Raw genomic sequence first — 14024 nt, forward strand, 5'->3', positions numbered from 1 at the left:
TGAGCCGCCTAGGTGCCCCTCTTTTCTTTTTTTTTTTTTTTTTAAGATTTTATTTTTTAATTTGAGAGAGAGAGAGCAGGAGTAGGGGGGAGGGGTAGAGGGAAAGGGAGAAGCAGACTCCCCGCTGGGCAGGGAGCCCAATGATGTGGGGCTCGATCCCAGGATCCTGGGATCATGACCCCAGCTGAAGGCAGGTACTTAACAGACTGAGCCATCCAGGCTCCCTGAGGGTTCCTTTTTCTCCAGATCATTGCCAACACTTGTTATTTCTTATCTTTTTGATTTTAGCCATTTTGACAGGTATAATGAGTCCACTGATAGATGAATAGATAAGATGTATACACACACACACACAGTGGAATAATACAGCCATCAAAAGGATGACATTGTGCCATTTGTGACAACATGGATAGACCTAGAGGGTATTATGCTAAGTGAAATTAAGTCAGACTGAGAAAGACAAATACTATATGGTTTCACTCATATGTGGAATCTAAAAAAAAAAAAGAACACACAAATGAATCAACAAAAGGCAGAATCAGAATCTGTAAACACAGAGGACAATGTGATGGTTGCCAGAGGGGAGGGGTGGAGAGTGGGGGGGAAGGGCAAAATAGGTTAAGGGGAGTGGGAGATACTGGCTTCCAGTTATAGCATTAATAAGTCATGGGAATAAAAGGCGCAGCATAAAGAATATAGTCAATGGTATTGTAATAGCATTGTATGGTAAGAGGTGGTAGCTACACTTGTGGTGAGTATAGAATAATGTTTAAACTTGAATCACTATGTTGTACACCTGAAACTAATGTAACATCATGTGTTAACTACACTGAAATAAAAAAACTTAAAAAAAATCTTTTACTGAAAAACAACAATAGGGCTCAGCTACAAAGGGTAACAGGGTGTAATGAGAGTAAAAGAGTAATACATACAGATACTTGGTAAAGAAGATGCTTAGGGATAGGATTGGAGGAGTTGGCAAGTTGAGTCTGGTTATGGGCCTTGTATTTAGAAGAGTGTGAAAGATATAAAATACCTAGATTAGCTGCATCATTTACACAGTGCATTTGGTTGATAGGACTGAGTTGTGGCTCTTTTGAGACATTCTTCCTACTGATGTAGTTTGACCAGAATCAAGCTGGAAATTCCTTTGTGGTTAGCATGATATTGTCAGCTCTTGCTTCCCCCACACTCCCAGCCAGTTGCCCTCCAAAATTTTACATAGCTTTATCTCCTGTGGAGCCCAGGCTTCAGTTCACTCCAGCCCCTGATCCAGTTCTGTCCAAGGCCAAAAAGAATAGCAGTATTGTGGAGTAGGGAAGAAGTTAGTTTGAAGTGAAGTCCTACTGGCCGTCAGATTTGAGATTTAACATGCTAGGGGCAACCTCTAGGTACCTGTTGAGCTTTGGAGCTAGCCGTGTCATTTCTGTTTGCCAGGATTTTCACGGAGTTAGCCTGTCCTGCATCCTTTTCTAGTTGCCCTCCAGGACCAAGATGCTGCTCAGAAGTACAATACACCGCTGTGAATAGTTCTCTTTGAACTATGGTGCAGGACTTATGCATTATGACTTGCTGCTTGGAATCTCTTGTACCATATCCAGTTTGTCAGTTGGGACCTCCTGGAATATTGTATAAAAATGATGATCTCTCTGACCATAGAAAATATTATTTACAATGTGATTTTAATCTAGGACTAAATCTGTTTGAGTTTTCCATGCCCTTTTGACACTGGATATTTGGCCATGGTCATTCAAACTAGCCTCAGCTGGAGTACTTTTTCTTAGCCTGCAATCAGAATTCTAGTGTGGTACTCTGAACGGTGTTGGCTCATTTTTTTCTCTCCCTGAGGTTTTTTAGTTGTGTCAGTCTTGGCATATCACTTGCTTCAGGCCCTTCCTGATAGAACTAGAATAGTGGAAAGTACAGGATTTCAAATTAGAAAGCCTGAGTTCAAATCCTAGTTTGCTATTTTCTTTGTATCACCTTTGAGAAGTCACTACACTTTGTTAAATCTCAGTTTCTGCATCTTATAAAATACAGATATCTCCCTTGCAGAGTAGATTGATGATTAAATGAGAATGCATGTGAAAAAGCTTTGAGACTGTAAAGCACTATGCAAATGTTAATTTTATTGTCATTTTCCGTTTTTTTCTCACTAAAGAAGTTGCAGATAATCGTCGTGACTTGGAGTAAAATCTTGAATTGACCCTGACAGGTCTTTGAGCTGCTTTGGCTTTCAAATGACTGCTTGAGCTGGTGGAGGCCACAGGGAGAGACTTGGCAGGATGTTTGATAGATTTTTTTTTCCATGTTATAATGGAAGATCCCTTTCTCAAGGATAGGGAAAATGCTTACTATTATTCTGTACCTAGAATGCTGTCTACCAAATCAGAGTTAATTGGTACTGATTAACATGGCTATCTCAATAGAGTGACCCCTTCAGGATGAATCTCATTTAAATTAAATTGACTGAAATCATGCTGCAAATCATAGTTTATTTCAGTAGTTAGGAAGATAATTTAATCACATTCTTGCAAAATGTACAGTCTTGCTGGATATAACCTCAATACAGCATGTCGTCTTCAGATCTCAGGAATAGGTTGTATTTATAGAAGCTCTTTTCTGAGCTTCTCCTAGAAGCAAGTCTCTCATTCATGGTGTAAGTCAACCATTTAGCTGTGTGATGTCTACTACTTACTCAGCTTTGCTGACTGTGTTTTATCCCAAAGCACTGCGTGCTGTCATTGCCTCAGCTGGTGTCAATCAAGTTGCACACCTGAGTGACTTCGAAAATAATGTTTTGAAGGACCAGGATTATATTGACAGAGAACGAATTATATAAAACATTAAGAAAACATTCACAAATCAAAATTAATGTCTTCACAGTCTCATGTGTTATGTAACCACAAGTTATGATTAGTATTCTACTGAAGTATTTTTGAATTTTTTTTAAAAAAGGAACTCAAATTAAGAATTTATATTGAGTTTTTGTTTTCTTGTCAAAAACGTTTCAAGAATCTATTTTTAGGTACGCCTGGGTAGCTCAGTTGGTTATGCGGCTGCCTTCGGCTCAGGTCGTGATCCTAGGGTCCTTGGGATCGAGCCCTGCATTGGGCAAATAAATAAACAGTAACAATAAACAAATAAAATCTTTTAAAAAATAATCTGTTATTATATAATATTTGGATTTTTTTTTCTTAAGATTTTATTTATTTGTCAGAGAGAGAGCACAAGCAGGGGGAGCGGCAGACAGAGGGAGAGGGAGAAGCAGGCTCCCCACTGAGCAGGGAGCCCGACGCGGGGCTTGATCCCAGAACCCTGGGGTCATGACCTGAGCTGAAGCAGCCGCTCAACTGACTGAGCCACCCAGGTGTCCCAATAATATTTGGATTCTTAAAAACGATTTTTAAACTTTCCTAATTCTTTTTTTATTGAGGTATAATTGACATACACCATTATATTAGTTTCAGGTGTATATCATAACGATTTGGTCATTGTACTTATTGTGAAATGATCACCACAAGTCTAGTTAATATCTATCACCATGCATAGTTATAAATGTTTTTTCTTGTGATGAGAGCTTTTAAGATTTACTCTTTTAGCAACTTTCAAATATGCAATACAATATTATTAACTACTGTTACCATGCTGTACATTACATCCCCAGGACTTGATTTACTTTATAACTAGAAGTTTGTACCTTTGACTCCAGTCACCCATTTCGCACCCGCCCCTGCCAGCAACCACCAGTTTGTTCTCTGTATCTATGAGCTTGTTTTTTTTTTTTTTTAAGATTTTATTTATTTATTTGAGAGAGAGAGTGCACAAGCAGAGGGAAGAGGCAGAGGGAGAAGCAGGCTCCCCTCTGAGCAGGGAGCCCCATGTGGGACTCGATCCCAGGACGCTGGGATCACGACCTGAACCGAAGGCAGATGCTTAACCGACTGAGCCACCCAGGCGCCCATGAGCTTGTTTTTTGTTTTTTGTTTTTTTTTTTTAAGATTCCACATATATGAGAGATTATATAATACTTGTCTTTCTCGTCTGACTTATTTCACTTAGCAGAATGTCCTTAAGGTCCATCTATGTTATTACAAATGGCAAGATTTCATTCACCTTTATGGTTGAATGATATTCCATTGTGTGTATATATATAATTTCTTCATTCATTTATCTGTTGATGTACACTTAGGTTGTTGCTGTATTTTGCCTATTGTAAATAATGCTTCGATGAATGTGGGGGAGCATATATTTTTTCAAGTTAGTGCTTTCATTTTCTTCAAATAAATACCCAGAAGTGGAATTGCTGGATTATATGGTAGGTCTGTTTTTAATTTTTTGAGGAAATTCCATACTGTTTTCCATAGTGGCTATACCAATTTACGTTCCCACAAACAGTGCACAGGGGTTCCTTTTTCTTCACACCCTCGCCAACACTTGTTATTTCTTGTCTTTTTTTTTTTTTTTTTAAGTAGGCTCCATGCCCAATATGGGGCTGGAACTCACAACCCTGAGATCAAGAGTCCCATGCTCTACTGACTGAACCAGCCAGGTGCCCCTGTTTCTTGTCTTTTTGATAGTAGCCATTCTAACAGGTGTGAGGTGCTAACTCATTATGATTTTGATTTTCATTTCCTTGATGATTAGTGATGTTGAGCATCTTTTCAGGCCCTTGTTGGCTTTCTTTATGTCTTCTTCGGAAAAACGTCTATTCAGATCCTCTGCCCATTTTTAAATTTGATTGTTTTTTTGCTTTTGAATTGTAGAAGTTATTTATATATTTTGGATATTAATTCCTTAACAGATACATGATTTGCAGGTATTTTCTCCCATTCTGAACTTTCTTAATTCTGTTATCAGTATTTTGAGGAAGGGCTGTAATATATACGCTTCTCAGCCTGATACTTGCCTAATCTTATAAGAATCAAGATATTTAATATTAGCCTTTCCATGATCTATTTTATGGGAGTAGGGAAGCTAGGGGTTTTTCTTTTTGTATATATTTCATCACCTGAGATGTACGAAATATATATGGTATATTTTCCCTAATACCTCTGCTCATGCAGTGGGTACTAAAGATTCCATGAGCTGTAAAAATATATATTTGAGCATATTTGAGCATAATTTGCTTAGTGAAGTCTATATTATTTTATTAAGTAATCTCTATGCCCCACATGGGGTTTGAACTCACAACCCTGAGATCAAGAGTTGCATGCTCCAACTGAGCCAGCCGGGTGCCCCTTGCTTTATGACGTCTTAATGTGAATCTATTTTCTGATGCTTAACTGACGGTTTTTCATTTAGCAGATTATTGTAGCGTGTTAAAAATTCTTTCAGAAGGTGCTCTGCAGTGTATAGTATTGTTATGAATATTAACATTCTTGCTAATTGATGCTCAAAAATGTTGTAAGAAATTAGAGACATGTAGAGGTTATGGAGATCTCTGTTACAAGAGTTTGGAAAAATCTCAATTCGATAACATGAAAGGCATTAATTGTGATTTTACATCATGCTTCAGTTTTAAGGAATTCTGTGGTCTTGTAAGATTCAGTTACATGGAGTCTGGAGCTCAGATTGTTTAGAAAATGGTGACATCATTTGTACAGATTCAATAACTGGTTAATGTTGTTGCTAATTGGGTATGTCATTTTTTTCTCACAAAGTGAGGTCAGGACTTCAGAGCCAGCATTGTAAGTTATGTCTGTCTAATGCTTTAAAGTATTAATAAGTATTTCAGTTTTACAGGGCACATATATGTCTCCTTTCAGAATTTCTACATATTCTAGTTTTGAAGACATTGTTAATTTCTATTTTGTAGTTTTAAGATAACCGAACTGTTTGTGAATTCAGTGCATTTTACTTTCCATGAATGAGTGATTAAGTTATAAACAAGTAACTCTCAGGGAATACAAAGTTTATTTGAAAATTGTATTCTACCCTTAGCTACACGAAACTTTATCTCCAGTTTGGTTTTACTCTAAGGATAATTCAGGTTTCTTCATGCTATTATTCATTTTACCAAAGATCTAGGAACAGATTTTGAAATTACTTGCTACTTTTAGCCAATGGTGGTATGGTTCACAGCAGTTTTATCATCCATTGTTATTTCAGAAATTCTTGAAAACCTGATTTTAAGAGATAATTCACCCAGCATACCTGAGGCAATTGACAGACTCTTCGCCGACATAGCAAATATCAACAGGGAATCTATGGCTGAAATACAGGATGCTCAGGTTGGTATAAAAACAATTTTGTTTATTATAAATTTTTTTTGAAATATTTTATTTTTAAAGATTTTATTTATTTGAGAGAGAGAGTGAGAGAGAGAGAGAGAGAGAGAAGGAGCAGTGGGGGGGCAGAGGGAGAGGTAGAAGCAGACTCCCCACCGACCCACTGTGCAGGGAGCGTGATGTGGGGCTTGATCTTGGGACTCCAGGATCATGACCTGAGCCGAAGACAGATGCTTAAGCAACTGAGCCACCTAGGTGCCCCCGAAAGATTTTATTTTTAAGGAATCTCTACACCCAACGTGGGGCTCAAACTCACAACTCAGAGACTAAGAGTTGTATGCTCCACTGACTGAGCCAGCTAGGTGCCCCTGATAAATTTTGATGATTCACCATTTTAATTAATGTCCCATATAAGTAAAAAATAAAATAGTCTTTATGATTAACCATTATAAATACATAGAAATCTGTTTTTGGATTTTCAAATCTAATGGCTTAATAACAGCTAAAACAAAGAATAAATGATACAATGAAGCATAATTAGTTGCTCAATTATGTGAAACTTAATGAATACAGAAATTCAAAGAGGAGAGAGATCCACGTAGACTGTAGTAGTTGCTGAAAGCTTTGTGCATGTTCCTGGTGAGACTGAACTGGATTTGAGTTACGTAAAGACAATGGGAGGAGGTATATTAGGTAAAGCCAGTAGTATGAATAAAAGTGCATAGATAGGAATGAACAAGTTGTGTTCGTGGGACAGTCAAATAATTACTCTAACAGTGGGTACATTTTGGGGGAGGCAAGGTAGAATGGTACTAGATTACGGAGGGCCTATAAATGACCCACAATAATCACGTATGCATAAAACATGCAAGAAAAATAATATCATTGGAGGTGGGCAGTATTTTAACTGGCTAAGAAAATGTTTCTCTTGCTCAGATTGAAGAAATGGCAGTAAACCTGTGGAACTGGGCAGTTACCAAGGGAGTAGGTTTGGTTATAAGTGAAGAGCAGAAAGCTAAATGTATGTATACATTTTGTGACTCATGGTATGAGTAGTATTTTTATTATACATTAGGTTGTGTTCTTGCAGTTTAAATAATATTTTGACTAGTTTACAGATGGATATTTGTTAAAATAAAACTAAACAAAATGATCCATACATAGAAGTTTCTCAAGCAAACATCCTGAATTTTATGTTTTTTTTTTCAGAGGTTAGCTCCTGATTAATAAAAGCATCACTGCAAGAAATAGTCTGGTGGTGAACAACAAAGATGATAAAAGGGTGGGAAAGTGAGAACTTGAGGAAATGTTAAAGGACATGGATTATTTTCCCTGGAGAAGAGATGATCAGAATCTTCAGGGTTCTGAAGGACTATCAAATAGTAATTTCCTTTCTCCATTAATAATAGAATGAGAAATGTTGCCATATGAGGGATTTAGATTTAAAAATCGGTAAAGAATAATTTCCTCATGAGGTGGGTTGATGAGCTTTAGACTGAGTTACTGAGAAAAATTATAGAAGTTTTTTCCTACCTGTGAGAGCAAACAAAAAGAATAATAACAAAACAGAACCCCCAAACCACACTCATCTGCTCGGATGCATTATACGTGGTCCACTGTCTGGCAGAGTTCTGGTGCTTTAGCTAAGTGGTTGGGTCTAGTGTGCTGACAGTTAACCAATTTTCAACAAAGATAGTGACAGTTAATGCATTTATGGAAAGTATATTGCCCCATTATAAAGGGTACATCGAGCCAAAACGTGAATCTCTGGACTACGTGGCTTTGTAAGGACAAGTGAATTTTGTCTGTATGCAGCAAGTAGACTTCATTGCTAAGTGTTTATCTTTATGAATATAAACCAAACTGTGTACAGTTTCAGTGTAGGTCTAGGGTGATTAGTGGTTAATATAGTCAATAATATACTTATTTATTAGTCCATTCCTCTATTAGGATGTTTAGAGAATGGTTCTACCTCTTTAACTCTCAGATAAATGTTGATATTGCTCCTCGGAGCCTTTGATCCTGTAGTTATGGGACGAGTTAGAGATTTATCTGTTGGAGAAACTTAGTACACGGTCGAACTGTGTGATATTAAAATCTAAACTCCTACTGTTCTATCAAGGAACATTGTTCTCGCTGTTTTTCACTATTTGTCAAATAGTAGAGATTTGGTAGCTGGACCTCTCCCAATGTACTGACTCTGTGCATGTAGCAGTTCTTAATTAGACATTTGGGGGCTTGTTCTGTGTATAGTAATTTTAAGAAACTGGAAAACAGGATGTGAGTGTAGAAAGCCTCTGATATAAGAGTTTTATTCCAAAAATATGTTGATTGGAAGATATTTTGTCTCCTTAAAAACAAATTCAGTGTGCCCGGATTATGGTATGTGATGAAAAAGTTATCAAGATTTATAACCTACAATTTTTTGTTATTGGGAAGAATTAGGGAACACTGAACAGAAACAGGAAAGTCAGAAGTAGAGGAATGACTTGTAAATTTTAGTTTTAGACCTGTTGCATTTGAGGTGACAATAAGTTTGGAGATGTGAGACTAGAACTTATGAGAAAGGTCGGGTTGCCTAGAGATTTGGTAATTACTCACATGGAGGTGATTGTTGAAGCCACACAAGTAGTTGAGTTCTCTGAGGGAAAAAATAAAGAGCAGTTATTGTTAAATATTGGTATAAATAAGAATCACCTGTGGAGCCTGTTAAAATGCAGATGCTCAGGCCCCACCATTGGAGACTTTGATTTATAGGTTTAGGATAAAACCTGGATATGTATATAATTTGAAAACTGTTCTAATGCACACCAAATTTTAAGAACCAATGGTGTTGGGAGAACAGAGTAGTGAGATTTTTACCTTGACTCTGGCAGTTAAGGACTGGGAAGAAAAATAACGAGGATAGGAGACCAAAAGTGACAGATTATTCTAGAGGAGACTCACTATCCATTTATTGAGTGCCTACTCCTTATAGGATTGTCATACCATATGGCAGGCAGTAAGTGAAAGGGGCAAGGTAAGACTCCAGAAGAAAAATACCAGGCATACATTATGCTTGAGGATCTGGGAAGGAGTGGATTAACAATAAAAATAAAGAATTCACAGATGCCAGAGGATGCAACACTGTGTTGTCTGAAGTCTATTGAAATACCAAGCTTTGGGCACTGATGGAACAGAGTAAGGCAGATGTAAGGAGTCAGACAGCAAGCACCTAACCAGTATGTTTATAACACAGAGGGGCCAAGAACAGGCTGATGAGAAGGCAAAGATAAAGCAGCAGCAGCAGAGAAAACATCTTTATACTGAAGTAGCGTTCTGTCTTGGCCTCAGCTGCCTTTGCCAGAAGGCGTATTGGTGGTGACTATAAACAGCCAGATCAAGAACTTGGGGATGGGAGCAAAGTTCTTAGACGAAGGCATTTCCCATAGAGGGAGACTGCTCAGTGCTGAACCGAGACAGTGTGAGGTGAAGGAAGTAGCATTTTTTAGAAAAGATTTTATTTATTTATTTATTTGGGACAGAGAGCAAGAGAGAGTGTGCACACATGCCAGCAGGGGGAGGGGCAGAGGGAGAGGAGAGAATCCCAAGCAGACTCTATGCTTAGCGCGCAGCCCGCGGCGGGGCTCAATCCCACGACCCTGAGATCATGACCTGAGCTGAAACCAAGGGTCGGAAGCTTAATGAGCTGAGCCCCCTAGGCGCCCCGGAGGTAGTATTTTTTAAAAAGGTTATGGTCATTGTGAAATGTTGCTGTGAAGTCAGGGAAGGTGATCTTTGGTAGTACAATTTTAGAAAAGTGGTAAGGATGCAAAACAGATTGCAGGGGCTTAATTAAGGAGATGAGTGAGTAGCAAGAAAGTAGAGGTAGTAGATAGACCATTCAATTTAAGAAGTTTGTCTTTGAAAGAAAGAGAAGTGAAATAGAAGCTTGAAGCACAGTGGGGTTAATTGATGTTTTTCAAGGAAGAGAGACAGATATGTTTGAAGGTAGAAGGGAAGGAGTAAATTGAGAGGGAGGTACTGAAGATATCTTTGGAGAGGGAAAATGATTGAGAGATCAGGTTCCTTGAGAATACCAAAGAATTAGTAAACTTTGGAAAAAATAAAGGAAATATCTTCAAAATTGGAAAAGCAAGACAAAGCAGATATATGATTAGGAGTTATTTTATTGGGAGGTTTTTTTCAGAAATAACTTTATTAAAGGATGACTAGAATTTATATTTCATGATGGGTAATGAGAATCTGACTTCAATTACCCCATAATTTCATCTGGGCAAATCTCTTTTTCAATGGAATATTAATTGAAAATGGTATTAGTATAGGTTGAGTGGCTGCTGAGATCTAACATCAAAGCAACTAGATCAGTTATTTATGAAGTCATCTTTAAAAATTGGACATGTTTTATGATGAGAGAAACTATGTAAATAAAGAGCTTACAATTATTCAAACTTTCCTATTTTCGGGGGAAGTGAACTGTATAATGAAGATAATCTATATTTTCTAAGTTACACTTCACGAACTTCTACATCATCAACAGAAAAGAATATATTTAGAAAGATTCACAGTTTAGGGGAATAATCTAAAACTATTCTGCTGTTCAGAAATTTTGTCAGATGTTGAATAGCTTTTTTTTAAGATTTTATTTGTCAGAGAGGGAGTGAGAGAGAGAGCACAAGCAGGGGGAGCAGCAGGCAGAGGGAGAAGCAGGCTCCCCGCTGAGCAAGGAGCCTGATGCGGAACTCGATCCCAAGACCCTGGGATCACGACCTAAGCCAAAGGCAGACACCCAACCAACTGAGCCACCCAGGCGTCCCTGTTGAATAGCTTTCGATTCGTTTTACTTAGAATTATTTTTGCTGTCAGCATAATACACACAAAAGCATCACATGGAACTAGGTATCTTCAGTGAGTCTTCAGAATTTAAGACCTGCAGAACTTAAAATTTGAAAATTAAATATCTGTCTGATTAGAGATTAGAGTATTAAGCAAATAATTCATTTGATAATTTTCAGCTCATTTACTTTTGATAATTGATTTTTTAAAAACGACTTTACAGTTATCATTTTAACAAGATTGGTTTCACTTTGCTCCTCTTTTCTCTTTATAAGTATATATAAAAGGAGAATGAATGTTTTGTGTTTATGGGTGTCTGATTACTGTTTTGCAGTACGGCATGTTGCTTGCAAGTTGGTGTGTATGTGTGGAGGCTCAGCTGCTTCCGAAGAAGCTATTCAAAGACAGATTTTGGTAAGTCCTAATTAAATAAGGAGAAAGTGCAGATGGAATGAAATAGCCATTACTCCTATGAAGATGGTTAAAGTTGGTGTGACCCGGGAAGGGGGTTAGATCCTTTAGTGCTATCCATGTTCCTTTTATGATAATTGTACCTATTACAATGAAAGGTCTCAGCAGTACTGTCATTACAGTGATTCAGTGGACTAAGTATTGAACTTAAATTCAGGATTTATGGTAAGTAGTAAAAAGTAATAGTTCTCTGCTTCATCATTCCCTACCCCTGTCTTGCTCCCTAGAAGCAAGTGTTATTTTTTTAGTGGAAAATATTTTTCCCAGTGTTCTAAAATAGTATTTTATTGAAAAGCTCAAATGTGCACACAAAATAGATAAGATAGTACAATGATTTCCCCATTTCCCCATCACTCAGCTAGAGTTATCACCAATTCCTGACCACTCATTTTTTTCTATATCTCCTCCAACAGCAAATCCCTGACCCCATGGGTTATTTTGAAACAAATATAAAACACATCATTTTGTTCATAAATATTTCAATATGTGTCTCTAAAACACAAGGTGTCTTTTTTTAAAGATTTTATTTATTTGAGAGAGAGAGAACATGAGCGGGGCAGAGGGCAGAGAGAGGGAGAGCGAGAAGCAGACTCCCCGCTGAGCAGGGAGCCTGATTCCAGGCTTCATCCCAGGACCCCAAGATCATGACCTGAGCCAAAGGCAGACGCTTAACCAGACGCTTAACCTGCTGAGCCATCCAGGTGCCCTGACAAGGTGTTTTTTTTTATTCAAACAAACCCAATGCCCATGATCATACCTGATAAAATTTAACAAAGATTTCCTAAAATCATCAAATATCCAGTCTTCCCCTCCTGCCTGCATGTTCCCACACTTCAGACTCTCACACTCTCACTCTTTCACTTGCTCTTGCTCACTTGTGTGCTCTTTCTTTGCTCCTCCCTCCCTCCATTTGGTTTCTTAGAACCAGGATTAAAGAAAGTCCACACCTTCTATTTTGTTAATACGTCTCTTTTCATCTGCATGTTTCCCCCTCCTTTTTAAAAAATCTGTTGAATAAATGTATTTGTTGAAGAAACAAGGTTGTTTGTCCTATAGAGTTTCCTAAATTCTGGATTCTGATGACTGCATCGTCATGGTATCATTTAATATAGCCTTCTGTCCCCCGTTTTTCCTGTAAACTGGTAGGTAGATTTAGAAACATGATCTGATTCAGGCTCAGTTTTGTCAAGAATAATTCATAGGCAGTATGGTATATTTCCACCAGGAGGTACTAATATCTATTTGTTGTATTAGTGCCCTTTGATGATTATTGTCCCTGGGTCCATTATTTCTGTAGGGGTTTGCACATTCTATTTCTATATTCCTTCTTTGTTTATTAACTGGGATAGAGAGAAACTTTCCCTCATCAACTATTTGGTTACCTTGAAGTATACCTTTATAAGAAAGGACAGTCTTGACTTGTTCCCTTTTTTTTTTTTTTTTTGAGTGAAATGAGTTGAGTTGGTTCAGAATGAGTTGGTTCTTTAACATCCTTAAATGATGATCAGGTAGATTTTTTTAAAAGTATCATTGTGAACTCATGGATTTTAACATTTGTAATGCATTTCAAGCCATTTTAGTTATTATTCTTATTGAAGCACCTATCTTTGGCCAGAAGGAGCCTCTTGATGTGATTCTGAAGCCTTTTAACACTACTCCAGTAATCCTTAATTAAAACTGAAATAATAGTCAAAATTTGATTTCTGATATGGCAAGATATCCAGTCTCATTTTGTACAGTTCCTGCCCTAGTCATTCCTTGAAAGAGCCATGTTTCCTTTTAGTGGAGAATGTTATTTAGAAACCACAATCTGGAAATTACGAGTGCTCATTGCTACTGCATTGGTCTTTGTTTCTAGACCTTTTTACTAGACAGAGCTATGAAATACATATATTTTTGAAAGACAAAATATGTAATGAGTTCATAGTGATATTTTAAAAAAATTATTTATTTATTTATTTGAGAGAATGAGAGAGTGCCTGCGTGAACTGGGGGCAGGGCACAGGGGGAGGGAGAGGGACAAGCAGATTCCATGCTGAGTGTGGAGTCCAACATGGGGCTGGATTCCATGACCCTGAGATCATGACCTGAGCCAAAACCAAGAGTCACATGCTCAATTGACTGAGCCACGAAGATGCCCCTCCATAGTGATATTTCTAATTAGTATTTAGGATTATAGGATTTTACTTAGCTTCTTGATAATCTTGGTGGCCCTGGCAATCTTTTTTTTTCTTATTTATTTATTTATTTATTTGAGAGAGAGAGAGAGAGAAACAGCATGAGAGGGGAGAGGGTCAGAGGGAGAAGCAGGCTCCCAGCCAAGCCGGGAGCCCGATGTGGGACTCGATCCCAGGACTCCGGGACCATGACCTGAGCCGAAGGCAGTTGCTTAACCAACTGAGCCACCCAGGCGCCCCGGCCCTGGCAATCTTGGTGCCTAACAACATTAATATAATGAATAACTGGTTTTATCCAAAAAATGTATAT

The 14024-nt window shown here is 37.9% G+C and overlaps 1 protein-coding gene across 1 annotated transcript in view; it reads left to right on the forward strand.

Moving 5' to 3' along the window:
* TEX11 (testis expressed 11) overlaps nt 1-14024 on the forward strand; it is a 299675-nt gene that overhangs the window by 13271 nt on the left and 272380 nt on the right. The window contains exons 3-5 of the mRNA XM_078065032.1: nt 6112-6233; nt 7167-7251; nt 11401-11480. Coding sequence (XP_077921158.1) covers nt 6112-6233; nt 7167-7251; nt 11401-11480 — 287 coding nt within the window. The remainder of the gene's footprint in view (nt 1-6111; nt 6234-7166; nt 7252-11400; nt 11481-14024) is intronic.

Source organism: Halichoerus grypus, chromosome X, assembly GCF_964656455.1.
Source record: "Halichoerus grypus chromosome X, mHalGry1.hap1.1, whole genome shotgun sequence".
Lineage (NCBI taxonomy): Eukaryota > Metazoa > Chordata > Mammalia > Carnivora > Phocidae > Halichoerus > Halichoerus grypus.